Below are 26,650 nucleotides of genomic sequence, written 5' to 3'. Positions count from 1 at the left end.
TCCCAGGTTGGGAAACTTCCCCTTTTAAATAAGATTATACTTTTAAAATTACCCCTAATCAGAGCAAGGTGACTAATGGTTAAACACGCTGCCCGCCTGCTGGAAAGACAAATAGCCTGGGATTACTCCCACTTGGAACAGCGATGTCTGGCTTGAGTTTTTTCTCTTTCTCTCTCTCCCCCACTCCCCTCTCTCTTCCTCCCTCCCTCTCCCCCCTCTCTCTCCCCCTTCCTCTCTTTTCCCCTCTCTCTTTCTCTCTCTCTCTCCTCTCTCTCCCTCTCTCCCGCTCCTTTCTCTTCTCTCTCTCCCCCTCCTCTCTCCCCTCTCTCTTTCTCCCTCCCTCCCTCTCCCCCTCTCTCTTTCTCTCCTCACTTCTCCCTCTCTCTCCCTCCTTTCTCTTCCTCTCTCCCCCTTCCTCTCTCTTCTTCTCTCTCTTCCATTCTCTTTCCTCTGTCTCTCTCTCTCCCCCTTCTCTCTCTTCCTTTCTCTCTCTCTCTCTCTCCCCCCCTGCCCTCTCTTTTTCTCTCCCTCCCTCTTGCTCTCCCCTCTCTGTTTCTCTCTCCTCTCTCTCCCCTCCCCTCTCTTCCTCTCTCTCTCCCTCCCTCCCCTCTCTGTTTCTCTCTCCTCTCTCTCCCTCCTCTCTCCCCCTCCCCTCTTTTCCTCTCTCTCTCCCTCCTCTCTCTTCCTCTCTCTCCCACCTCTCCCTCCCTCCCTCCCTCTCTCTCTCCCCCTCTCTCTTTCTCTCTCCTCTCTCCCCCTCCTTTCTCTTCTCTCTCTCCCTCCTCTCTCCTCTCTCTCTCCCCCTCCTTTCTCTTCTCTCTCTCCCCCTCTCTTTCCCTCCTCTCTCTCCCCTCTCTCTCTTCCTCTCCCCCTTTCTCCTCTTCCTCTCCTCCTCTCTCTCTCTCCCTCCTCTCTTCTTCTCTCTCCCCCTTCCTCTCTCTTCTTCTCTCTCTCTTTTTCTGTCTCTCCTCCCCCTCCCTTCCTCCCTCCTTCCCTCCCTTCCTCACTCTCTCTCTGTCTCCCCCCTGAGATTTCTGCTGAAATTACTCTGGCTTCCAGTGAATTATTCAGATGGAAGGGAAAGCGAAGATACAGTGTTGGGCCTGGTGATGTTCTCTTATATAATATTTAAGTTTTCCGAAGCTAAACTACGCTGTGCTTCGGTGGGGAGAAGCTCCACCCAGTTTCCTGCTCCCTGAACAACTTTCCGATGGAAATTCCAAAATGGGTAGAAGAGAAGATTTGTAGCTCAGGCTGAACTGTGGGGTCCTCGGTGCTCTCTGAGCTGGGTTGTTTTCTTGCAGACATTTCATTACCTAACTAGATGACATTATCAGTGGCAGTTAGTGTAAGTTGCTCCCTCTTTATATACAGTAGCTCTTTGCTTAATAACCATGACAAAAAAAAAGTTGTAAAATCAGCCACAACTCACTTAACAATCCCCTCTCTTAGCAACAAAAGTTCTGGTCTCAATTGCGGTTTAAATCAAGGACTACTGGTATAGATAAAACCTAGCGGACTCTTAGTGGACAATCAATTGAAGATGAGCCCGTAGAGTGCGGTGGCAGCCAAAAAAGCCAACACAAGTTGCATTAACAGAGGGATTGAATCAAAATCAAGTAAGGTACTACTACCACTCTATAAAGCCTAAGTAAGACCACACCTGGAGTACTGCATCCAGTTTTGGTCAGCACACTATAAAAAAGATGTGGAGACTCTAGAAAGAGTGCAGAGAAGAGCAACCAAGATGATTAGGGGACTGGAGGCTAAAACATATGATGAACGGTTGCAGGAACTGGGCATGGCTAGTCTAGTGAAGAGAAGGACCAGGGGAGACAGGATAGCAGTCTTCCAATATTTGAAGGGCTGCCACAGAGAGGAGGAAGGGGGTCAAGCTATTTTCCAAAGCACCTGAACGCCAGACAAGGAACAATGGATGGAAACTGAACAAGGAGAGATTCAACCTAGAAATAAAGAGGAATTTTTCTGACAATCAACCCATGGAACAGAAGTTGCCTTCGGAAGTTGTGGGAGCTTCATCATTGGAAGCTTTCAAGAAGAGACTGGACTGCCATCTGTCAGAAATGGTGTAGGGTCTCCTGCTTGGGCAGGGGGTTGGACTAGATGACCTACAAGGTCCCTTCTGTCATTGTGTATTCTGTATTAAGACTTCAGCTTCCATCTCACCCTATAAATGAGAGGATGGAGCTGTGGTCTGCCGGTTTCCAATGTCCTTGGCATCCCCTTTGCGACTTCCCTGCAACAACATTTTTATGCCCTGACTCGGTTAGTCTCCAGGATTCTTCAGTGTTCATGAAAATGCATGCAAATTCAGATCTGGTAGTGGAGAGAAAAAAAAATAAAATAAAATTTAGCATCCTCCCTGCACAGCTGGGAATCAAAAGCAGGGAGAAGAAGACTCGCATCGAGCTATTTCTATGCAAAGCACCGTTGTTCTTTTCTAAAAATACATAGATAGTGGCAACATGTGCACATTCTCACACATATTCATGCCATTCTTTTTTTTTTATTAAATCAATCTATTTATTTTACAAGAGAAAAGGCACTTTGTTCTCAAGGAGATGGGGATAATTTAGTTCTGAAATCATGATGGCACAATCCTATTCTATTCTATTCTATTCTATTCTATTCTATTCTATTCTATTCTATTCTATTCTATTCTATTCTATTCTATTCTATTCTATTCCATTCCATTCCATTCCATTCCATTCCATTCCATTCCACTCCACTCCACTCCACTCCACATTCTGTTCTGTTCTTTTCTGGTCTGGTCTAGTCTAGTCTAGTCTAGTCTAGTCTAGTCTAGTCTAGTCTAGTCTAGTCTAGTCTAGTCTAGTCTACCCTACCCTACCCTACCCTACCCTACCCTACTCTATTCTTTTCTATTTTACCCTACCCTACCCTACCCTACCCTACCCTAGTCTAGTCTAGTCTACCCTACCCTACTGTACCCTACCCTACCCTACTGTAGTCTATTCTATTCTATTCTATTCTATTCTATTCTATTCTATTCTATTCTATTCTATTCTATTCTATTCTACCCTACCCTACCCTACCCTACCCTACCCTACCTTACCCTCCCCTACTCTTTTCTATTTTACCCTACCCTACCCTACCCTAGTCTAGTCTAGTCTACCCTACCCTACTGTACCCTACCCTACCCTACCCTACCCTACTGTATTCTATTCTATTCTATTCTATTCTATTCTATTCTATTCTATTCTATTCTATTCTATTCTACTCTACTCTACTCTACCCTACCCTACCCTACCCTACCCTACCTTACCCTCCCCTACTCTTTTCTATTTTACCCTACCCTACCCTACCCTACTCTACTCTACTCAACTCAGAATAATAGAATTGGAAGGGACCTTGGCGGACTTCTAGTCCAACCCCCTGCTCAAGCAGGAAACCCTACACCATTTCAGACAGATGACAATCCAGTCTCTTCTTGAAAGATTCCAGTGATGAAGCTCCCACAACTTCCGAAGGCATTTCAGACAGGTGGTTGTCCAACCTCTTCTTAAAAACCTCCAGTGTTGGAGCAACCACAACTTCTGGAGTCAAGATTAATTGTTCTCATTTCTCAGGAAATTCCTCCCTAGTTCTAGGTTGGCTCTCTCCTTGATTTCATTTCCATCCCTCACTTCTTGTCCTGCCTTTAGTTTTTGATCTACTTAAGCTACCGACGAGTCTCCAGATGTTGGATATTGCTCAGCCAAGAGAGGCTAAGAAATTCACCAACATCTGGAAGGCTACATGTTACCCTCCAGTTGTCTGCACACTTAATTGCTGTCCGCAGAGCCCTCCCTCCCGGCCCTCCAGCCTGTTCCTTTGACTTTGCAGGAGTTAAAGAAGCCTTTTTTTGAGGATTGAAACGTTAAATGGATGGGGAGAAGGGAAGGAATTAGTCAAACGTTAATAAGAACTTGGAATTTTTCCGCCAGAATGGCGTTTTCCCTAATGGGGATGGGGGCAACGGGGAGTGGGGGGAGGGAGTAAATGGATTTCAGTGCCTTAAACACAGCCTTGGTTGACTGGCCCAAAAGTATTCAGGCGGAATAAAAAAATTACATAGCATACTCGCTAAAACGCAGAATGGGGATGTTTCTTTATTCTTCTTTTTTTTAATTTATGTATTATATTTTTTATTATTTTTAAAAATATACATCCATATTGTGTGCGGATAGAGTTGGTTCTGGGTATCATTCATATTAATCCAATTTGCAATAACAATATTAGTAATCTCTATCACATTTGTCACATTTAAGTAATCCTCATTATAGTGTTTAAAGGAATGCAGTGGCTCAGTGGCTAAGATGCTGAGCTTGTCGATCTAAAGGCTGGCAGTTCAGCGGTTGGAATCCCTAGCGCCGCCTAGCGGGGTGAGCTCCCGTTACTCGTCCCAGCTTCTGCCAACCTAGCAGTTTGAAAGCAGGTCGTAAAATGGAGCAACATTCACTTAACCAAAGTCTCACTTACCAATTGGGTGGGTCAATTGTGGTCGTAAGTCGAGGACTACCTATATAACATGTCTGGCTATGTTGGTGATGTGTTTTTGGTGTCTGCTCACAACCTCTCTCTCTGTTTTCCAGACCAACGACGCTGCAGGGAACATGTGGAATTGGCTTTACTTCATCCCCCTCATCATCATTGGCTCCTTCTTCATGCTCAACCTGGTCCTTGGTGTCTTATCAGGGTAAGGACCCCTTTACTTTCTCTTCTATCCTCTGGCTGCATTTGTGAGTTTGGTGGGTCAATTCCCATTCCAGAGAGAAGATCTGACAGAAGAGAATATTTGCAGCTCAGGGCTGAACGGAGGGGTCCTTGGTGGTCTCTGAGCTTGGTGGTTTTCTTGCAGATGTTTCATGACCCAACTAGGGTACATCATCAGCACTAGAAGGCAGTAGGGTTTGTGGAGATGGGGAGGAGGACGATGACTGTGGGGTCTTTTTCTTGCAGATGTTTCATGATCCATCTAGATAACATCATCAATGCTAGAGAGAAGGGGTGTATGGGGAGAGGAGGACTGTGGGGTCCTTGGTTCTCTCTCAGTTTCATGGTTTTCTTGCAGACATTTCAAGACCCAACTAGGTAGAATCATCAGTGCTAGAAGGGGGTTGGGTTTAGAGGAGGAGGAGGAGGAGGAGGAGGAGGAGGAGGAGGAGGAGGAGGAGGAGGAGGAGGAGGAGGACTGTGCATGGGGATCCTTGGTGTTCTCTGAGTTTGGTGGTTTTCTTGCAGATGTTTTATGACCCAACTAGGTAACATCATTAGTACTAAAAGGGAGTGGGGTTTGTGGAGTGAGGAGTGAGGAGTGAGGAGGAGGAGGAAGGGAGGAGCCTTGGCGCTGCAACAATAGGTTCCATATTTAGCATCTGGCACAATCCATCTATCTCCCCTGGCCTATTTTAGTGTCCCCCACCTGGAGAATTCATTTACAGCTCAACCTTCTGCCCCTTTGGGAGCGGCTGCGGGGAGAAAAAGAAAGGAAAAGAGAGAGAAAGAGGAAAGAAAGAGATTTTGACCAAGTCGGATTTCTCAGATTTACAGAACTGGCATAGTGTCATGCCCCTGTCGGAGCCTGAATCTGTGGAGGAAGACGAGCCATAGCTAGAGCCGACGGAGATCGAGGGGGCGGCTTCGTTGGTTTGGGAGGAAAATGGGGAGGAGTAGGCCCAGTCATGCCAGGGTCTTTCAGGATTGGGCTTGTAGGCAGGGGGAAAGGGGGGCAGGATAACCAAGAGAAGCTAAGCAGGGAACATGAGAGACAGACCTCAAGCGATGAGCAAGGACCACCGTCTCCTGATCCTTGAGCACAAAGAGTGGAGAGAAGGCAGAAACAGAGCAGACTGACCCGACTACTCGGGAGGAGAGCGCCCTGCCCCTCTTCACAAGGCACACATGGGGACTGAGACTTAAGGAGATGCTGCAGGGAGGGGCATTTATAGGGCACAAATGCTGAATTCCTGGAGTGTTGACTGCCGATGTTTGAACTTTCCTGGATTCCTTGCATTCTTTCTGTATTTCTGTATTCCTTGCCTTGCTCCTTTGCTTCTTGGATTCCTCGATTTGCCCTGCTGGATTTCTTGCTTTGCAGCCATGGTGCTCACAGCATTGGGCTGGACTATTTGCAGCCAGAGGCTGCTTGAGGTGTGTGTGGATGTTTGCCATCACTTTGTTCTGGGACTGGCCAGAAAGGTGGGAACATTTGGGGAAATTTGGAGCAATAAAGGGGCAGTTTGAATTGCCCTCTGCCCGTGTTACCTCTGTGTGGTGCCCCGGGTCATCACTTGTAGGCTTCACCATTCAGCACCAGAGCATGGACTGAGAAAAAAGTCCTGTATAGGTAGTGCTCAACTTACAACCAAATTCGTGTTGCTAAGCAAGACATTTGTCAAGTGAGTTTTGCCCTATGGTTACGACCTTCTTTGCCACAGTTGTTAAGCGAATGACTGGTTATGAAGGTTGCACTCATTTATCTGTTTCTTCTCCGCAGTGAGTTTGCCAAAGAACGAGAGAGAGTTGAAAACCGGCGAGCTTTTCTGAAACTCCGGAGACAGCAGCAGATCGAGAGAGAACTTAACGGCTACTTGGAATGGATCTTTAAAGCAGGTAAGACGGAGAAAAATTTCCCAAGTCTTGAGAAGGAAATCAAAGCTGACTCAATGGAAGATTCTGTTGTGGCCCGCCAGCTGCCAGAGGAGCTGGCGGCAGACTCGGACGATGTGGAGGTTGGGGAGGAACTTGGGTCACTTCTGGAGTCTGGAGAAGGCTCTGATAGATGCTCTGTGTTGGACACAGAGATAGAGCCAGGGCTGTCCAATACTTCCCAGCCACCGGAGAGGCAGCTGCCTTTGCCTGAGATGAGTGAGGAGGAAGAGCAGCTGGGGCCTGTTCCAGATGCACATATGCACAGAGCAGTTAGGAGAGGTGAGCAACGGAGGACAAGGAGTCAATTCGGGAAACAAAACACATGTGGATGCTGAATGGCCCCTCCCTGGCTCCTAGAAGGGGAGTGGTTGTCGTAGGAGACAACCGTTCGTATTTCTGAAGATTTTGTTCATTGTGTTTCGTGCCTCAAAGACTGCTTGCCAGAACTTTATTTGCAGCCTTTTGGCTGGGAGTTCACAGCCTTGCAATTATCGCAAGGAGCTGATAAGGTCTATTAGTGCAATTAATTCTTTGAAGGACTATTGCCTGGACTTTTTGGTGGGTGAATGCAATTAATTCACAAGGGGTAAATAAAGAGGGGTTTTTTTTTTGTGACCAGGAGTCTGTTTCTTGCTTCTGCTGGGTCAGAACAGATTCCTATGCAGAAAGAAAATGGTTCCAATTCAAAATAAAAAAGAGGAAAAACCAGAGACGTTTTGAAGGGACAGACAGAGAAAGCAGCACCTCGGTGCTGACACGCTAGGCAAGCGCTTCCCTTTCCATGTCATCTCACAAACACAGAGAGAGAGAGAGAGAGAGAGAGAGAGAAAAAGAGGCAGAACTGGCATTGTAGTGACGCAGAAGGTTGGATCCCACTGGGCCCCCTGAGTAAGAAGCTTTTGGCAGACTGCAAATGTTAGGCTACGAAAGGTAAACTGTTATTCAAAAAGAGGGCATGCCTGGGTTGGCATTTCGGATGATCACTGGCTTCGAAGAAGGTCCTCGCAATTAACAGAAAGGCAATCGGTTGGCACATGACGGGGCTGTGATTTCTTGCTTATGGCTTCTCTCTTCCCATTCATAACTTTGAGATGATTGTCTTGATGTTATATTCCCAGTGCAGGAATAGGAATGGAATGGAATGGAGTAGAATGAGGAATAGAGTAGAGTAGGGTAGGGTAGGGTAGGGTAGGGTAGGGTAGGGTAGAGTAGAGTAGAATAGAATAGAATAGAATAGAATAGAATAGAATAGAATAGAATAGAATAGAATAGAATAGAATAGAATAGAATAGAATAGAATAGAATAGAATAGAATAGAATAGAATAGAATAAAAATTAGGAATGGAATGGAATGGAATGGAATGGAATGGAGTAGAATGAGGAATAGAGTAGGGTAGGGTAGGGTAGGGTAGGGTAGGGTAGGGTAGAGTAGAGTAGAGTAGAATAGAATAGAATAGAATAGAATAGAATAGAATAGAATAGAATAGAATAGAATAGAATAGAAATTAGGAATGGAATGGAATGGAATGGAATGGAATGGAATGGAATGGAATGGAATGGAAGAATAGCATAGCATAGCATCGCATGGCACAGCACGGTATAGCACAGAACAGAACAGAACAGAACAGAACAGAATAAGGAATAGACTAAACCAGCGTAGATTAGAACAGAGAAGAACAAAATAGAATAAGGAACAGAAAGAGAACAGACTAGAATAAGGAACAGAACAGAATTGAGAATAAAACACAATAGGGAACAGAACAGAACAGAAGAGAACAGAATAGAATAAGGAATAGACTAGAGTAGACTAGACTAGACTAGACTAGAATGGAACAGAGCGGAACAGAACGGAATGGAACAGAACCAGAATAGAATAAGGAATAGAACAGAACAGAACAGAATAGAATTCTTTATTGGCCAAGTGTGATTGGACACACAAGCAATTTATCTCGGGTGCAGAAGCTCTCAGTGTACATACAAGCAACAAGTGATAGACCATGGTCATAATCATAAAATATAATCATCATAAATCATAAGACAGAACATCCAGTGGTAGTCATAGGATACTCAATAAGCAATCAACATAAATCATAATAGGATGCTAAATAAAAACAATCAATATATATCGTAAGATACAAGCAACAAAGTTACATAAGAAGGTAAGGAAACAGGTAATAGGAAAGAGACTGGAAGGCCTGTTTTTTGCTGACCCCAACCTCCAGAGCCTCTCTAGGAGCCTGGGGAGGGCAAAAACGGCCTTCCCCACCCCCCAGGCCCTCTGGATGCCAGAAATTACCCGTTTGCCAACTTCCAGTGGGACCGGAAGTTGGCAAACGGGCCGTTTTCGTCCTCTGGAGGACCTCCGAGGGGTAGGGGTGGGGAAGACCATTTTCACCCTCCCCAGACTCCTAGAAAGGCTCTGGAGCCAGGTGAGAGAGAAAAACGGGCCTTCCCCACCACACCCTGAGACCCTCTGGAGGCAGGAAACAACCTGTTTCCCTACTTCTGGTGGGCCCAGAAGGCCCGAAAATCAGCTGGCCGGCGTGCACATGTGTGCCAGAGCTGAGCTCACATGCCCACTGATATGGCGTGCCATAGGTTTGCCATCACAGCTCTATGGCAAGCTCAGATTCCCCATGGAAGAAGAATGTCCAGCTGACGCACAGGAGAAGCCATCAATCGAAAATCAGGAACCGATTTCCCAGTTAGAAAGGTAGAGAATATAGCTTCCATTGTTTGGAGTTGAGTAGCATCTTAGATCTGATGTATCTTAGAGACTATAGCAGATGTAGCATATTTGGGACTGAGTTTGCATAGTGGCGTTGTCGTTGTTTTTTTTTAACCTTTGGATTTTTGAGACACGAGAGAGAGCCTGTTTCATCTTCTCTTTGTCTTAATTTGGCATCTGTTTGAGCTCTGGAGAATTGAGACGCCTGGTCCATGACGAGGCACAAAATAATAAATGGATGCAAAAGCAATATTCTGAAATTAGGAGGAAGATGTTCCATCATCCCAGGACATATTGCTGTTGACTTATAATAGGCAATTTTTGAACAGCGGGATGGACTCTGCAGAACAAGGAGCAGTAGAATGATAAGTCATGGCCACCACTCTATGTAGGTCGGACATGAGCACATACTTTGAAGCAGAATAACCGAATAACAGAGTGGGAAGGGACCTTGGAGGTCTCCTAGTCCAACCCCCCACTCAGGCAGGAAACCCTATACCACTTCAGACAAATGGTTGTCCAATATCTTCTTAAATATCTCCAGTTTTGGAGCACCAACTTAGCTGTTCCACAAATTGTTCTAATTGTCAGGGAAGCCCTCTTTAATTCTAGCTTGCTTCTGTCCTTGATTCGTTTCCATCCGTTGCTTCTTGTCCTGCCTTCGGGTGCTTTGGAGAACAGGTTGACTCCCTCTTCTTGGTGGCAGCCCCTCAAATATTGGAAGACTGCTCTTCATGCCACTCTTAGTATAGAACAGAACGGAACGACAGAGTGGGAAGGGACCTCGGAGGTCTTCTAGTCCAACCCCCTGCTTCAGGCAGGAAACCCTATACCACTTCAGACAAATTTATAGGAATAGGTTGACCCATTCTTCTTTGTGGCAGCCCCTCAAATATTGGGAAAGTGCTAGCAGGTCTCCCCTAGTCCTAGACTAGGGGTCAGCAACCTGCGGCTCCAGAGTCGCATGCGGCTCTTTGGGCCTTCTGCTGTGGCTCCCTGTCAGGTGATCCCACCACTGGCTGGCCCCACACCTCACCCTCCCCTCCCAGTCACTCCTCGCCTGGCCTGAGAAGGTAAGGGTGATGGTGGGGGATGGAGAAGCAGCCAGGGCAGAGACAGAGAGATACAGAGAGAGAGGGAGAGGGGGGAGAGAGAGGGAGGGAGAAAGAGAGATGTCAAAAGGATTTTGTGGTTCCTGGTGTTTTTTAACAACTGGTTCTCTGCCCTAATGACCGGCTGGGTAGGCGTGGCTAGGAGGGGGTCATGTGACTGGTAGAAGTGAGTGACATCCAGTTGGCCACACCCACCCAGGTTTTGTGGCTCCCGGTGTTTTCTTTTCTGTGGGAAACGGGTCCAAATGGCTCTTTGAATATTTAAGGTTGCAGACTCCCGTCCTAGACACTAGACACACCCAGTTCCTGCAACCATTCTTTGTATGTTTCAGGCAGCGGTGGGTTTCACATTTTGTTACTTCTGGTTCGCCGTTCCCATTCGCTTCGTGCACGAGCCTTCTGCGCAGGTGCCCGGCCTCAAAAATGTGCCTAAATAGGATGGCATAGAGCTGGGGTGGGTGTTGATTTCCACTACCGGTTTTCCCGAACCGGTTTGAACCGGCTGAATACCACCTCTGGTTTCAGCCTCCAGCCCCCTAATCAGCGTTAGCTAACCTTTTTGCCATCGCATGCCAAAAGCAGGGGTAGCACGGGGGGGGGGAGTCGCACCTCCGTGTGCCCATACCTATAATTCAATGCATCCTGCCCCCACCCCGTGCATGTGCGCATGACCCCCGCTTTTGGCACAGGATGGCATGGTGGGCCCGGTAGGCCCGTTTTTCACCCTCCCCAGACTCCAGAGGATTTCTAGGAGCCTGGGGAGGGCAAAAAATGCCTTCCCCAACGCCCCAGAGGCCCTCCAGAGGCCGGAAACAGCCCATTTCCTGACTTCCGGTGGGTCCGGAAAGCCCAAAAATCAGCTGGCCACCGCGCACATGTGTGCTGGAGCTGAGCTAGGGCAACGCTTGCCATAGGTTCGCCATTGCGGCCCCTAATCATCTTTGTAGCTATTCTCTGCCCTCTTTCTAGAGCCCTCGACATCCTTTTTCTTCTATCTCCTTCTAATTAGCCTGTTGCTATTTCTCTCCCCCCACCCCCACCCCATATTTTGCCTCTTGCCACAAGCAACATATAAACACCCTCCCTTCTGCCACCTCCGGATAATATCACACGCGTCCGAATGGTTTATTTTATTAAAAGGGCTGCTCATTAAAGATAGCAAATACGTAGAGTCAAGAAGAGAACGAGACTGGGTATGTCAACAACTTGAGATTTAATTCACGGGCCGTCCCTATTATGCACAGAAATATTTGCTTGCCTTAAGGTTGGTCTCCGCTGTCAAATCCTTATTAATTTTTTAACTGGAGCCAGATGATTGCAAACAGCAGGCAATATGTTTGCTATTTCCTTGTCTTGCTGTTGCCAAATAATTCCCGTCTATTACCAGGGGTGTCTCTCCAGAAATGATGAGTGGTTTCTTTTTGTCTTTTTTTTCACATTTTTCTTAACCTGTCAAGCAAAAACAACAACAAGAACAACACACACAGAGAGAGAAGAAAATTAGAACAATCAACAGCAGCTACTTTCTATTAACTTATATGCATTGCTCCTAGAAGCACGAAGCCGAAAAAACCAGCCTGAAGATGACGAATGAGACTTCGTCAAAACGTCACCAAGACACTTCCAATTTTACGCGGGAGAAAACCCGAATAACCAAAGACCTACATACATACATACATACATACATACATACATACATACATACATACAGGTGTTGCTTAGCAGCTGAGATAGACCCAGTGACCTAAACATTAATGAGTTCAGTCTGCGACACAGAAAGGCAGAATGAATGCGGATTTTCTCCTGAGTGGCGTCTCGTAGTCCACTCGGGAAGAAGGTGCTGTGAATGGTTTACTCCAATCTCCATCCTAACAATGGTTAAAATAACACTGTTTTTACTGATGGATTTTTTTTAAAAAAAAATCGATGGCATTTTATTATCGTTTTCACTACAGCTTTCCCGGTTTTTCTTTGAGGATGATATTTGACAGACGTGTGGAGCTTCTTGAGGAATTGATATTAGCCTGTGCATTTTTAAATTAACAAATTGTGGAAGCAAAAACGTGAACCTGTAATGAAGAGTGAGGAAACCTTCCATCCTCCCACCCTCCCTCCCTCCCTCTCTCATTCCCATATTTTTCCTTCCTTCCTTCCTTCCTTCCTTCCTTCCTTCCTTCCTTCCTTCCTTCCTTCCTTCCCTCCCTCCCTCCCTCCCTCCCTCCCTCCCTCTCTCATTCCCATATTTTTCCTTCCTTCCTTCCTTCCCTCCCCCCTTCTTTTTTCCCTCCTTCCTTCCTTCCCTCTCTCCCTCCATCTCTCATTCCCATATTTTTCCTCCCTCCCTCCCTCCTTCCCATATTTTTCCTTCCTTCCTTCCTTCCTTCCTTCCTTCCTTCCTTCCTTCCTTCCTTCCTTCCTTCCTTCCTCCCTCCCTCCCTCCCTCCCTCCCTCCCTCCCATATTGTCCTTCCTTCCTCCTTCCTTCCTTCCCTCTCTCCCTTTCTCTCTCATTCCCATATTTTTCCTTCCTCCCTCCCCCCCTCCCTCCCATATTGTCCTTCCTTCCTTCCTCCTTCCTTCCTTCCCTCTCTCTCTTTCTCTCTCATGCCCATATTTTTCCTCCCTCCCTCTCTCCTCCCTCCCCCTCTCCTCCCCCGATTCTATTTGGTAAATCTCAGAATATTTAAAAACCTGAGATCTGTCAACCAACTCCGTTCGAAGACTTTTCTCTAAACCACCCCCGTCGTTGATCACAAAGTCGTTAGAGGTGCTGCGATTCTCTGTCGTATCCCCAAGTGACACAAGGCTAAGCATTGTCCTTTCTGTGTTTTCAGAGGAGGTGATGTTAGCCGAAGAAGACAAGAATGCTGAAGAGAAATCCCCCTTGGATGGTGAGTCGCCTAGCTATGCGTTTCTCTCCTCGCGTGCTGACTCTATAGCTTTTTAATACAAAAGGCCGGGTAGGTAATAGAAGCAGAGTTTAGAAGCCAGAATAGAATATTTCAGTACCACGGACAGCTCAGCTCACTGACAGAATCAGAGTTCAGCACAGACTGAGTCAATGTTTTGTTGATTTCCAATGAAGGAGAATATTTGTAGCGAAGGATCCTTGGTGCTCTCTGAGCTTGGTGGTTTTCTTGGAGGCCTTTCATTCAACATCGTCACCCACACCAACACACCACAGGGCAGATATAAACGGAGAGCAAACCCCACTCCTTACTAGCATTGATGATGTTATCTAGTTGGGTAATGAAACGTCTGCAAGACAACAAGCAAGCTCAGAGAGTACCAAGGACCCCACAGTCCTCCTCCTCCTCCTCCTCTTCCCCTCCTCCTTTTCTTCCCCTCCACAAACCCCACTCCCTTCTCGCCCTGATGATGTTACCTAGTTGGGCAATGAAATATCTGCAAGGCAACAAGCAAACTCAGAGAGCACCAAGGACCCCTCATTGTGTTGATTTGCCAGATTGATATCCTGCCTTTGGTTCAGGAGCTCAATATAGTGGCTATAATGCTCCTTTTCCTCCAACAACAAAATTCCATAGAGATATGTTGGGTTGAAAGCAGGGGTGGGCTGCTGGGGGTTCACAGGGGTTCGGGAGAACCTCTAGCTAAGATTCTGTGCAGTTCTGAGGACCCCCCAAATTCCACTCCTAGCTGGCCCTGCCCGCTCACCCAGCCCCTCCCCTCCCAGGAGTCCCCACGCGGCCCATTTTGGATGCAGGTAAGTGCAGGGCGTGCGGGGAGGCTGAGGGAGGGCAAAAAATGGGCCTACTGGAAGTTCAGGAAGGCTGGAACCCATTTCCGGCCTCCAGAGGGCGTCCGGAGCCTGGGGAGGTCATTTTCGCCCTCTTAGAGGCTCAAGAAAAGCCTCTAGAGCCCGGGGAGGGCAAAACACCCCCCCCACCATGGTGCAGGAGGTCGACTAGGCCACGCCCACCATGGCCACGCCCACCCAGCAACCAGGCAGAGAACCCCTTGCTAAAATTTTTGAAGCCCACACCTGGCTGAAAGAGAAAATGACTTCACCCAGCGATCTTTGTTATCATCATACTGTTCGCAGTCTTAAGGTTGACATCTAATCCAGTTTTATTCGAAGTGAGAACGTGAATGTATGACACGAGTGATTTGGAGATTTTTTTTAAGCCCCCCCCCTCCTCATTTGCTAAATAATTGGCATCCGTGAGAATCGGAGGCACAAAACACTTGAGAATTGAGACCAGAATAGCTTTACCTGACGCGCAGGTAACCTTATGTCAAATGATGTTCAAGGTGCTGGAATCATTGTAGCGGCCACCTTCCGATCACCGTCCATTGGAAAAAGGCAAAGTTATGATTTTAATAGCACAAGGGGGAAACTTCCCCCCCTCCCCTGCTGCCTCTTTGCTTTTGATTCTGATGTCAGACCCCGATGGGGGGACGTGATTCTGATTTGCAGCCTCACAAACATCCAACCTCGGTCCCCGGTTTTGATGGCTTTGAAGATGTTCAAAGATGGTTGAAGGAAGCTGTGCTTAGCTGGAAGGCTAAATAAATAATGGCCCTTTGCCAGGAAAGGATGGAGAAAAGGAACCGTCAAGGGGTTGATGGGCTCTCAAATGGTTGGTCTAGGGCTGCATCGGAGCCATCCTTCAGATGGAAGGCAATTTGTGTCTCAAAGCTTCGGAGAGTTGAAGAAGTTTGAAGCCTCTATTGAAAGCTAATAGCCCGGTGGTTTATTGCCTGTTTCTCTCCTTTTCTGTCCCCTTTTGGTATCTAGTGCTGAAAAGAGCGACAATCAAGAAAAGCAAAAACGATCTCATCCATGCCGAAGAAGGAGAAGATCACTTCACAGATGTTTGCTCTGTGGGTAAGTCTAATGAGGGACATTCTCCTTCTTCGGTAGACGCTCTCTGTTCCAAAGCCAAAGGTTCCGGGTCATAAATCAGCAAAGCACATTGTCAACTCAACCCCAGGGGTTGCCTGGGTTTAGTTACAGGATGCCGCTTTGGGGAGTGTGCTAAGAAAAAAGCAGCTGGCTCTGGTTCTGAGTTCATCTGTTGGGGTATTTTGAATGCCTTCGAAAGGCCCCAACTCTGTAAGGCAGGGAAACTTTCTTTCCAGGGTTCCTTCAATGCAACTTGCATATATGATTGGCAGATTAGGATCCGGGTGGGTGGGTGGGTGGGTGATGGCTCAGTGGCTAAAGATGGTAAGCTTCTCAGCTGGAAAGCTGACAGCCTGGGTTTGAGACCGAGCGCTGCGTGAATGGGTGAGCTCCCGTTCCTTGCTCTAGCTCCTCTCACCTAGCAGTTCGAAAGCAGGCAGATGCAAGTAGATAAATAGGTATCACTTCAGTGGGAAGGTAACAGCATTCTGTGTGCCTTGGCATATAGCCATGCTGGCCAAATGACCATGGAAAATGTCTTCGGACAATGCTGGGAGACAGCCAAAAATGGAGATGAGCATTGTGCCCTAGAATCGGACAGGACTGTTGTAGCTTATCGGCTACCAGCCTCCCAAGCAGCTGAATCAGAGGAGGAGGAGGAGGTGTGGGAGTAAGTATGGTAAGCATCAAGGTAACCTGAGAGCTCCGAGGGGAAAGAGGGAGTGGAGCTGGGAGAGAGAGAGAGAGAGAGAGACAGACAGAGACAGAGACAGAGACAGAGACAGAGACAGAGACAACAGAGACAGAGACAGAGACAGAGACAGAGACAGAGACAGAGACAGAGACAGAGACAGAGACATAGATGGAGCCTGGGCTATCCATCAGCCCTCAGATGGAGAGTCAACAGCTCCCAGGTCTGGAGGTGGCTGATGAGGAGGAGGAGGAACAGCTGGGTCCAGTGCCTGATGCACAGATGCACAGAAGGCAGAGGAGAGGAGAGCATTGGAAATCTATGGGCCGGTCCTTGGGATGGAAGAGCCACTGCTGCTAGCGAAGCCCCACCTTAGCTCTGGGGATAAAAGGCATGGGGCGGAGATGAATAGATGTGGCAGATAACTATTTATCTCCCTGCCGGACAGACTTGTTAGCCTGCGGTGAAAGAGAAACTTTCTGCTGTGGCTGCCAGTGCTCCTAATAAAGGAATCATTGAGTTAACTTCTGAGGGTTTGTCGTGTTTGGGGAGCTGGTTCAGAACAATGACTGGATGAAGAAACCTTTATCTTTTTTTTTTCTTACGATCTTGAGCATTTGATTCTCCTAGATCCAGTCTGGTCCCCTTTTCAAGTGGTTGCCATCAGCAGGTCTGTTAGCAGCCATCCTCAGGCTTGAGGTGTGTCACCTTGATGAGGGCTAGAATTGTAGGATTTAAAAAGACTCAAGGAGGATACTCACCAGACAGTCTCACCTACAAGAAGAACATCCTTATTAGAGAACCGCCGAGCTTCTGCTGAAACCCCACAGACCAAAGGCAGCCCATGGATCTCAGCTCCACCTCTGGAGAGCTTAGAACCGTGACTCAGATTTGGTCTTACGTAAAATTCAAATTTAACCTTTCCCGTTGGAAGAGCTTCACTTCATCTCGATTCCGTCCTCGGCTGTAGAATTTCCTGATGCGTGAGCTTCCTTCCGCTTCTCAGAAACGGCACGCTCTAACGGCCGAAGGTTGTCGACTTTATAGCGTTTTAATATGGATAATTTCTTGACGTGCTTAGGACAGCTTGTAGGAAATTTACTGTATAATTACCCACTGGCCATGAAAAGTGCTGACCGGCAAGGACCTCTTTGCCAACGCTTATGTTTTTATGAGTTGTTTTCTAATTCCCTTAAATTGTTCTGCAAAGAACCTCGTAATCACTTCCCAAAGCAACATGTGGTGGCAAGCGGGTAGAATTTGCTTGATTAAAGAAAAGATCGGGTGGCGATATGACGAGCTTCAAATGCAGGAGAAAAATACACACACAGAAGCATCGTAAAGATTTAAGGCTTCAGTCGTGCACGGGCTTATGCTAAGCAAAGGAACCACCAGACACATTACAAGTGTGACTCCTGCTCTTATTTCTATTACTCTTATGAGTAATAAGAAATAAGAGCCTTGGTGGCGCAGCAGACTAAAGTGCTGTTAAGTAACACCAGCTGCCTGCAATTGCTGCAAGTTCAAATCTCAGCAGGCTCAAGGTTGACTCAGCCTTCCGTCCTTTCGAGGTAGGTAAAATGAGGACCCGGATTGTGGGGGCAATAAGCTGACTTTGTATAAAAAAAAAAAACACCGCTTAGGGGCCCCCGAAAGCCCTACTAAGCAGGTATATACAAAAGTATGAAGGCTATTGCTTGATGCATTGTAAGCCGCCCTGAGTCTCCGGAGAAGGAGAAATCAAACCAATAATAAATAAATAAATAATAGGCCAATTTACAAAAGTGAAATCTTTCACAGACAAACAAAAACAGGGTGCTTTCTTCTATGACTACAGGGTCTCCATTCGCCCGGGCCAGTCTCAAGAGTGGCAAGAATGAAAGCTCCTCCTACTTCCGTCGGAAAGAGAAGATGTTCCGCTTTTTCATCCGGCGCATGGTGAAGGCCCAGAGCTTCTACTGGATTGTCCTCTGTGTGGTGGCCCTCAACACTATGTGTGTGGCCATTGTGCATTATGATCAACCAGAAGGTCTCACCACCACCCTTTGTAAGTAAGGTCTTCTTCTGTCAATTCTACTTCAGGGTTGGGAACACGCAAGGTTGGAGATTCTCAATCATCCAGGTCATGGTTGCCCCAAAGGTGATTTTCCAAAAGCCAGCTAGACTTCCTCGGTTTTTTTTTTTTCTCCTTTGAAAAGGTTTCACATCTCATCCAAGAACTGAACTGCGAGAAGTTTTTTGGGATGAGAAGCGAAAAGTTTTCAAGGAAAAAAACCCTCCCTTTGGAAAAGCCCCTTTTCCTTCAGCACCAAAGATGGTGGACAGCACCCATGCCTGGATCTTAGCTGTTTTTTCACGAACAGGAACTAGTTCTAGCCACAATCCACAATGTGGCTTTCTAATTTGCTCACGTTTATGACTTGAACTAATGACCTGAAGGAAATTGGCTAATGGAGCTAAAGATCTCCAAATCCAGTCGATGGTATGAATAACGGAGTTGGGGGGTCTTCTAGCTCAACCCCCCCTGCTCAAGGTGGAGACCCTATTACCATTTCAGACAAATGACTGTCCAATCTCCTCTTAAAAACCTCCAGTGATGGAGCACCCACAGCTTCTGGAGGCAACCCATTCCACGGGTTGATGGTTCTGACTGTCAGGAAATTCCTCCTTAGTTCTAGGTTGTTTCTCTCCTTGATTAGTTTTCATGCATTGTTTCTTGTCCTGCCTTCAGGGGCTTTGGGAAATAGATTTACCTATCCTCCCCCAGGAAAACCCAGGAGAATAATAAAATAACAGAGTTGAAAGGGATCTCGAAGGTCTTCTAATCCAACTCCCTGCTCAAGCAGGAAACCCTATACTATTCCCGACCAACTTTTTAACCGAAATAGGAAATCTGGTTGGATTTGTCCGATTTTCAGAATTGGGTTGATTAAACCAGGGGTGGGCTGCTGGAGGTTCGCAGGGGTTCGGGAGAACCTCTAGCTAAGATTCTGTGCAGTTTGGAGAACCCCCAAATCCCACTCCTGGCTGGCCCCGCCCACTGCACCCCTCCCCTCCCAGGAGTCCCCACATGGCCCATTTTGGATGCAGGTAAGTGCAGGGCGTGCACAGAGGCTGAAAAACAGGCCTACTGGAAGTTTGGGAAGGGCCTCCGGAGCCTGGGGAGGCCGTTTTTTGCTCTCCCAAAGGCTCAAGAAAAGCCTCCAGAGCCTGGGGAGGGTAAAAAGCCCCCCCCCCGCCATGGTGCAGCAGGCCGACTAGGCCACGCCCACCATGGCCATGCCCACCCAGCAAATTAAGACCAGCTGCCTGCAATTTCTGCTGGTTCGAATCTCGCCAAGGCTCAAGGTTGACTCAGCCTTCCATCCTTTCTAAGGTAGGTCAATTGAGGACCCAGTTTGTGGGGGCAATAAACTGACTTTGTATAAATATACAAAAGAATGAAGGCTATTGCTTAGCGCATTGTAAGTCGCCCTGAGTCTCCGGAGAAGGGCGGCATATAAATCAAATTAAAAAAAAAACAAAAAACCCGGGCAGAGAACCCCTTGCTAAAATTTTTGAAGCCCACCCCTGGATTAAACTATCCATATCAGATTGCAGCCCATCTGGCCACTTCCAAAATGCTCAGCTCATTTCTTCTCCAGGCACTCTGGTGGTTGCAACGGGGGCCCCCAATCCACCCTGGATGGGATACTTACAAGCACTGAGTAAATACCCTTAGGTATTGCAGCACACCAGTGAGCCAAGTGGAAAAAAGAATTTCCATGTTACCGGAGACATTTGAAGCTTTAACAAGCAAAAAAAAAATAAAAATTAAGCATGACCTCTTTTTTGGGGATGATTTAGAGCGAAATCAGAGGCTGCTGGGTTTTTCTTTTTTCCTGAGGTTTTGCAAGCTCTTTGTTCTTTTTTCCAACAAAGGAATATAATAAGGCGATGGGAGTACAGAGAGCTGGATATTTTGTTCTGGTTTAAAATTTTTCCTCCATGTAAGTTGAGGCTAAGTGGCTAAAACAGAACATTTGTCTTTCATCCCCCTCTTCTTCTTCTTTATTTATTTTTTTTAAAAAAAGTAAAATAAAATAGCAGCAAGCGAGGGAACGAGAATTCACTTTGCCAGAAATGATTTCGGTAGAGGGTTTCTTTCTTTTTTTCTTTTTAATTTTCCTCCCAAAAGAAGAGAACTTTTATGAACAGACATTCATCTCCCAGCTGGTGTCAGAAAGAATGTTCTTGTTAATTACCAATTGAGTGAAAAATTATAAAGGCTACATGGAGCGAAGAAAAAAAACGAAAGAAAAGGCAGAGCCCGTTTTAATCACACGCGCGCACACGAAAAAAATGGGGGATAAAAGCAGAGAAACGTTTCAACAGCGTGGAAGGCTTTAGGATGAGAAAGGAGTATTGTGAATAGCTGACAGGTGCATCGGCTGAGGAGGACGCTTGAACGAGATGTATCTCTGGAGCAAGAAAACCGAGGATTGACGACTTTAAAAAAAAAACACACACACACCAAGCAAACACTTGTAAAGAAAAACAAAACTTGAAGCATCTTCTAAAGCAGGTCGAGCAAATAGCCGGGAAGGGGATTACAAGGAATGTAATGGAAGGATGGAAATTAATCCAGGAGAGAAGCAATTTAGAACGAAGGAGGAATTTCCTGACAGTGAGAACAATTAACCAGTGGAACGACTTGCCTCCAGAAGTTGTGAATGCTCCAACACTGGAAGTTTTTAAGAAGAGGTTGGATAACCATTTGTCTGGTGTAGGATTTCCTGCCTAAGCAGGGGGTTGGACTAGAAGACCTCCAAGGTCCCTTCCAACTCTGTTACTCTGTTATTCATTGACTACTCAAGATTTCTGGTTTGAAGTCTTCTGCATTTGGGGGGGTCAGACTAGATGACCTACAAGGTCCCTTCCGACTCTGTTATTCTGAATGGACAAATCCCTTATTTGGTATTTATTTGAGAGATATTTAGTCAGGAACGAGAATCCTGTAGTCCTGTAAACAATGCTGTATTTAAAAAAAAAAATCTATCCACATATGTGTTTTTTCACAGATACAGATTAAGAGAGCTGGAAGGGACCTTATAGGTCATCTAGTCCAACCCCCCGCCCAAGCAGGAGACCCTACACCATTTCTGACAGATGGCAGTCCAGTCTCTTCTTGAAAGCTTCCAGGGATGAAGCTGCCACAACCTCTGAAGGCAACTTCTGTTCCATGGGTTGATTGCTCTCACGTCCTCAAAGCAGGGGGGTGGGCAGGGGGGGGGCTCATACAATTCAGGGAAAATTAGTTAATTAAGCCAGACTATTTTAAAAAAGAAAACAATTCTCTTTCTTTAAAGCACAGCACCCTCAAAATTCTGAAAGCCCAAAAAGATAATACAATATGGAGGAAGCTAAATAAAGCCTTCGATATTAGATATTAGAAGGGGCGTGCATAAGTACACCAGCGTGCCTACCGTCCCTGTCCTAATATTCCTTTTTACATACTCTTTTCATGTATTCAAATTATGTTTATACTTTTACCTGTTATCTTATATAGGCTTGACAAATAAACTTATGATGATGATTATGAACTTCCAGGCTATATAAAATAGCAACCCATCTTCTGTTTCAGTAACAGTATATTTATATTTATCTGTATATATATATATATATATTTAATTTGATTTATATGCCACCCTTCTCCGGAGACTCAGGGCGGCTTACAATGCTTTAAGCAATAGCCTTCATTCTTTTGTATATTTTATACAAAGTCAGCTTATTGCCCCCACAAACTGGGTCCTCAATTTACCTACCTTAGAAAGGATGGAAGGCTGAGTCAACCTTGAGCCTTGGAGAGATTCGAACCAGCAGAAATTGCAGGCAGCTGTGTTAATAACAGGGTGCACTAAACCCTTGTACTATCAAGGCTCTTGATATTTGTTTTATCTTAACCATTGAAATGGACAAATCCATCCATGACGATGTTAAGTTCAGTGGTGGGTTGCTACTGGTTCGCCCCAGTTTGGGCAAACTGGTAGCAGCGGTGGTGGGAGGCTCCGCCCACCTGCCCGGATGTCATCAAATACGATCTGCGTAAGCGCAGAAACTTCTGTGCATGCACAGAAGTGGCGCGCACGTGAGCAAACCATTAGCAAATGTAAGTGAAACCCACCACTGGTTAAGTTTGACAAACATACAGTTAATTCTTGTGTTACGACCACAATTGAGCCCAACATTTCCAAGCAAGACAGTTGTTTTGTCCCATTTGACAACTTTTTTCGCCACAAAGGAACTGGACATGGCTAGTCTAGTGAAGAGAAGGACCAGGGGAGGCAGGATAGCAGTCTTCCAATATTTGAGGGGCTGCCACAGAGAGGAGGAAGGGGGTCAAACTCTTTTCCAAAGCACCTGAAGGCCAGACAAGGAGCAATTTCTATTTTCTATTTCTATTTTTTTTAAATTTATATACCGCCCTACTCCTGAAGGACTCAGGGCGGTGAGCAGGCACAAAATAAAATACATAAATACAAAAGTTAAAACATAATTAAAACCAAATTAAATAATTTAGCCCAAAATCCCAATAATTTAAAACAAATTAAAATTTCAATTTAAAAACTTAAAAGAAAGGGGAGAAAATTAGGCCAGGATGGATGGAAACTGATCAAGGAGAGATTCAACCTGGAAATAAGGAGAAATTTTCTGACAGTGAGAACAATCCACCCATGGAACAGAAGTTGCCTTCAGAAGTTGTGGGAGCTTCATCCCTGGAAGCTTTCAAGAAGACACTGGACTGCCATCTGTCAGAAATGGTGTAGGGTCTCCTGCTTGGGAGGGGGGTTGGACTAGATGACCTACAAGGTCCCTTCCAACTCTGTAAATTAATCCTGTAAGGATTCAAATTGCAGCTCACTTCAAGTGTTTTCTTGGGCACGGATTCTGAGGAATGCAAATTAATGAGTTCCTTGATGAGACGGTGTTTGCCTGCAAAGCTCTGTGGATATCAGTATGCAGAACAAGGGAAGTCTTCAAAGCCAGCACTCGTCCTTATGTCTGCTGAATATTTTAGGTGCGGATTCTGGAAAGAGGGGGATGGGGGAGCCGAGGAGGAAAATATGAACCGTCCTTTTGCATGCACGATGGTAGAATAGAATAGAATAGAATAGAATAGAATAGAATAGAATAGAATAGAATAGAATAGAATAGATAATGGAATGGAGAATAGAATAGAATAGAATAGAATAGAATAGAATAGAATAGAATAGAATAGAATAGAATAGAATAGATAATGGAATGGAATATAGAATAGAATAGAATAGAATAGAATAGAATAGAATAGAATAGAATAGAATAGAATATAGAATAGAATAGAATAGAATAGAATAGAATAGAATAGAATAGAATAGATAATGGAATGGAATATAGAATAGAATAGAATAGAATAGAATAGAACAGAACAGAACAGAATAGAATAGAATAGATAATGGAATGGAATATAGAATAGAATAGAATAGAATAGAATAGAATAGAATAGAATAGAATAGAATAGAATAGAATAGAATAGAATAGAATAGAATAGAACAGAATAGAATAGATAATGGAATGGAATATAGAATAGAATAGAATAGAATAGAATAGAATAGAATAGAATAGAATAGAATAGAATAGATAATGGAATATAGAATAGAATAGAATAGAATAGAATAGAATAGAATAGAATAGAATAGAATAGAATAGAATAGATAATGGAATGGAATATAGAATAGAATAGAATAGAATAGAATAGAATAGAATAGAATAGAATAGAATAGAATAGAATAGAATAGAATAGAATAGATAATGGAATGGAATATAGAATAGAATAGAGTAGAGTAGAGTCGAATAGAATAGAATAGAATAGAATAGAATAGAATAGAATAGAATAGAATAGAATAGAATAGAATAGAATAGAATAAACAGAGTTGGAAGGGACCTTGGAGGTCTTCTAGTCCAACCCCCTGCTTAGGCAGGAAACCCTACGCCACTTCAGAACAAATGGTTATCCAACATCTTCTTAAAAACTTCCAGTGTTGGTTTCCAGCAAAGGCTGGAAGCAGCCAAGAACCGGATAGTGTTAATAGCAAAGCTCTGTCCCTAATGGCTTCAGACTTCGAGAGGTTCAACAGAAAATTGCATTAATCTATTAGTGATGAGACAACGAGAGAGAGAGAAACTGCTAATGATCTTGTTCAGAGGTATTGGGTGGAAAACAGCTACCGGGTGGGGTGGGGGGGGGGGGCTTTTCACAGCAATCCCATTTTTTTAAAAAATCGAATTGAATTATTTGTAGCCAGCTCTTCTCTTCCCCTTCTTTCTTTTTCATCCATTTCTCTAAGAAGAAAGAACAACTTGCCTGCAGACGTTGTGAATGCTCCAACACTGGAAGTTTTTAAGATGTTGGATAACCATTTGTCTGAAGTGGTGTAGGGTTTCCTGGCCAAGCAGGGGGTTGGACTAGAAGACCTCCAAGGTCCCTTCCAACTCTGTTGTTCTATTCTATTCTATTCTATTCTATTCTATTCTATTCTATTCTATTCTATTCTCTTTGTTTATTCGCCGGATGCCCTTCCTGTTGCCAGTGCAGAGTTATATTCAGCAGATATATTCTCAATGTGCCCAGAGAGAGAAATATCTGCCTCTACCTAGGATCGAACTCACAGCCCCCTGATTGTGAGGCGAGAGCTCCAACTCTAGGCCACCGCACTACTCCTTTATGATTAATGATCGTAACTATGATTTACGATCCATGACCTGTCACTTTGTTATTTGTATGTACACTGAGAGCTTATGCACTGGAGACAAATTCCTTGTGTGTCCAATCGCAGTTAGCCCATAAAGAATTATCTTCTCTTCTCTAAAGAATTCTATTAAATCCAGGGATGGTCAAATGTTATGGAATTGCATTTGTTTTCTGATTAAACGGACAAGGTTAGGTTGGAAGAAATTGTGACGGTGATTCATCAGCTGGAAGGGTGGTAGAAAACGGGAGACCTTGGATAGGAAGATGGATGGATGGATAATTGTGAACTCGTCTCTTCTGCTGTTGGAGAGGTCCCAATAGTACTGGGATTTTAACTCAGATGGTCAGTTGTGTGGATCATGGTGAAAAAGCATTTTTTTTTAAAAAAAAAAAAAAAGGGAAGAGTGAAAAAAGGAGCAATAGAAATATGAGATATTTAAGTTCTAGCAAAGCAAGAAAAATCCCGGATGGCATAATATTCTGAGAGAGGGCTCTATTTGAAGCTAGAACAATATTTCAACGTTGCTTTAGCAACACAGAGTCCTAGACCAAAGTCTAAAATAGTGCTGGAATTCTCTGTGGGCAATCGTTTACACTCTTAGTGGGTGACTTTTCTTTTGTTTAAGAAAGTTGGCATTTTGAAAATCGGGGGGAGGATTTCAGAGAAGACCAACACAGATAATTAGGAGTCTGATGGCTAAAACATATGAGGAACGGTTGCAGGAATTGGGTATGTCTGGTTTAATGAAAAGAAGGACTAGGGGAGACATGACAGCAGTCTTCCAATATCTCAGGGGCTACCCCAAAGAAGAGGGAGTCAAGCTATTCTCCAAAGCCCCTGAGGGCAGGACAAGAAGCAATGGGTGGAAACTCATCAAGGAGAGAAGCAACCTAGGAGGAATTTCCTGACAATTAGAACAATTAATCAGTAGAACAACTTGCCACCAGAAGTTCTAGGTGCTCCATCACTGGGAGGATTTTAAGAAGAGATTGGATAACCATTTGTCTGAAGTGGGGTAGGGTTTCCTGATTGAGCAGTGGTTTGGATTAGAAGATCTCCAAAGTCCCTTCCAACTCTGTTACTCTGTTATTCGTTGAAACCTTCCAGTTTGAAGTCTTCTGCATTGGTGAAGAAGCAATTGAATTAAGAAGTTAAACGCAGAATAAGAAAGAGAATTGTTTGGGGAGGTTGGGTTTTCTCTCCAGAACAAATGTTTACATTTGCATTCCCAATTAATTATTCCCTCCCCGCCAGTTGGATCTGACCTGTTGCTCATTTTCTGCTACTTCCTTCTAGATTTTGCTGAATTTGTCTTCCTGGGTTTGTTCCTCACCGAGATGACTTTGAAGATGTACGGTCTGGGGCCAAGGAACTACTTCCATTCCTCGTTCAATTGCTTTGACTTTGGGGTAAGGAGAGAAGGACGCAAGGGCTCCCTTGCGCGATCACGATTTTATGCATGGTGTCCCCATAAAAGAACTGGTAGGAAGGATTGGGTCTGGATGTATGGTCTAGATCTAGATGGTCTGGGTCTAGATGGTCTGGGTCTAGATGGTCTAGTTCTAGATCTAGATGGTATAGATTTAAATGGTATAAATCTAAATCTAGGTGGCATGAATGTATAACTAAATAGTCTAGATCTAGATGGTCTAGATATAAATGGTCTGAGTCTAGATGATCTAGATGGTATAAATCTAGATGGTATAAATCTAGATGGTATAAATCTAGATCTAAATGGCACAGATCTGGATCTAGGTGGCATAAATGTATAGCTAAATGGTCTAGATCTAGATCTAGATGGTCTAGATCT

General features: G+C 45.0%; 1 protein-coding gene across 1 annotated transcript in view; it reads left to right on the top strand.

Moving 5' to 3' along the window:
• The window catches only part of CACNA1B (calcium voltage-gated channel subunit alpha1 B), a 189,094-nt gene that overhangs the window by 65,287 nt on the left and 97,157 nt on the right, over positions 1-26,650 (top strand). The window contains exons 7-12 of the mRNA XM_070955498.1: positions 4,617-4,720; positions 6,521-6,636; positions 13,349-13,405; positions 15,274-15,363; positions 17,910-18,119; positions 26,137-26,249. Coding sequence (XP_070811599.1) covers positions 4,617-4,720; positions 6,521-6,636; positions 13,349-13,405; positions 15,274-15,363; positions 17,910-18,119; positions 26,137-26,249 — 690 coding nt within the window. The remainder of the gene's footprint in view (positions 1-4,616; positions 4,721-6,520; positions 6,637-13,348; positions 13,406-15,273; positions 15,364-17,909; positions 18,120-26,136; positions 26,250-26,650) is intronic.

This window comes from Pituophis catenifer, unplaced genomic scaffold, assembly GCF_029215685.1.
Source record: "Pituophis catenifer annectens isolate HBS135680 unplaced genomic scaffold, rPitCat1.0.hap2 SCAF_17, whole genome shotgun sequence".
Classification (NCBI taxonomy): Eukaryota; Metazoa; Chordata; class Lepidosauria; order Squamata; family Colubridae; genus Pituophis; species Pituophis catenifer.
Note: the sequence above shows the minus strand (reverse complement) of the source record. Positions and strands in the feature narration are given on the sequence as shown.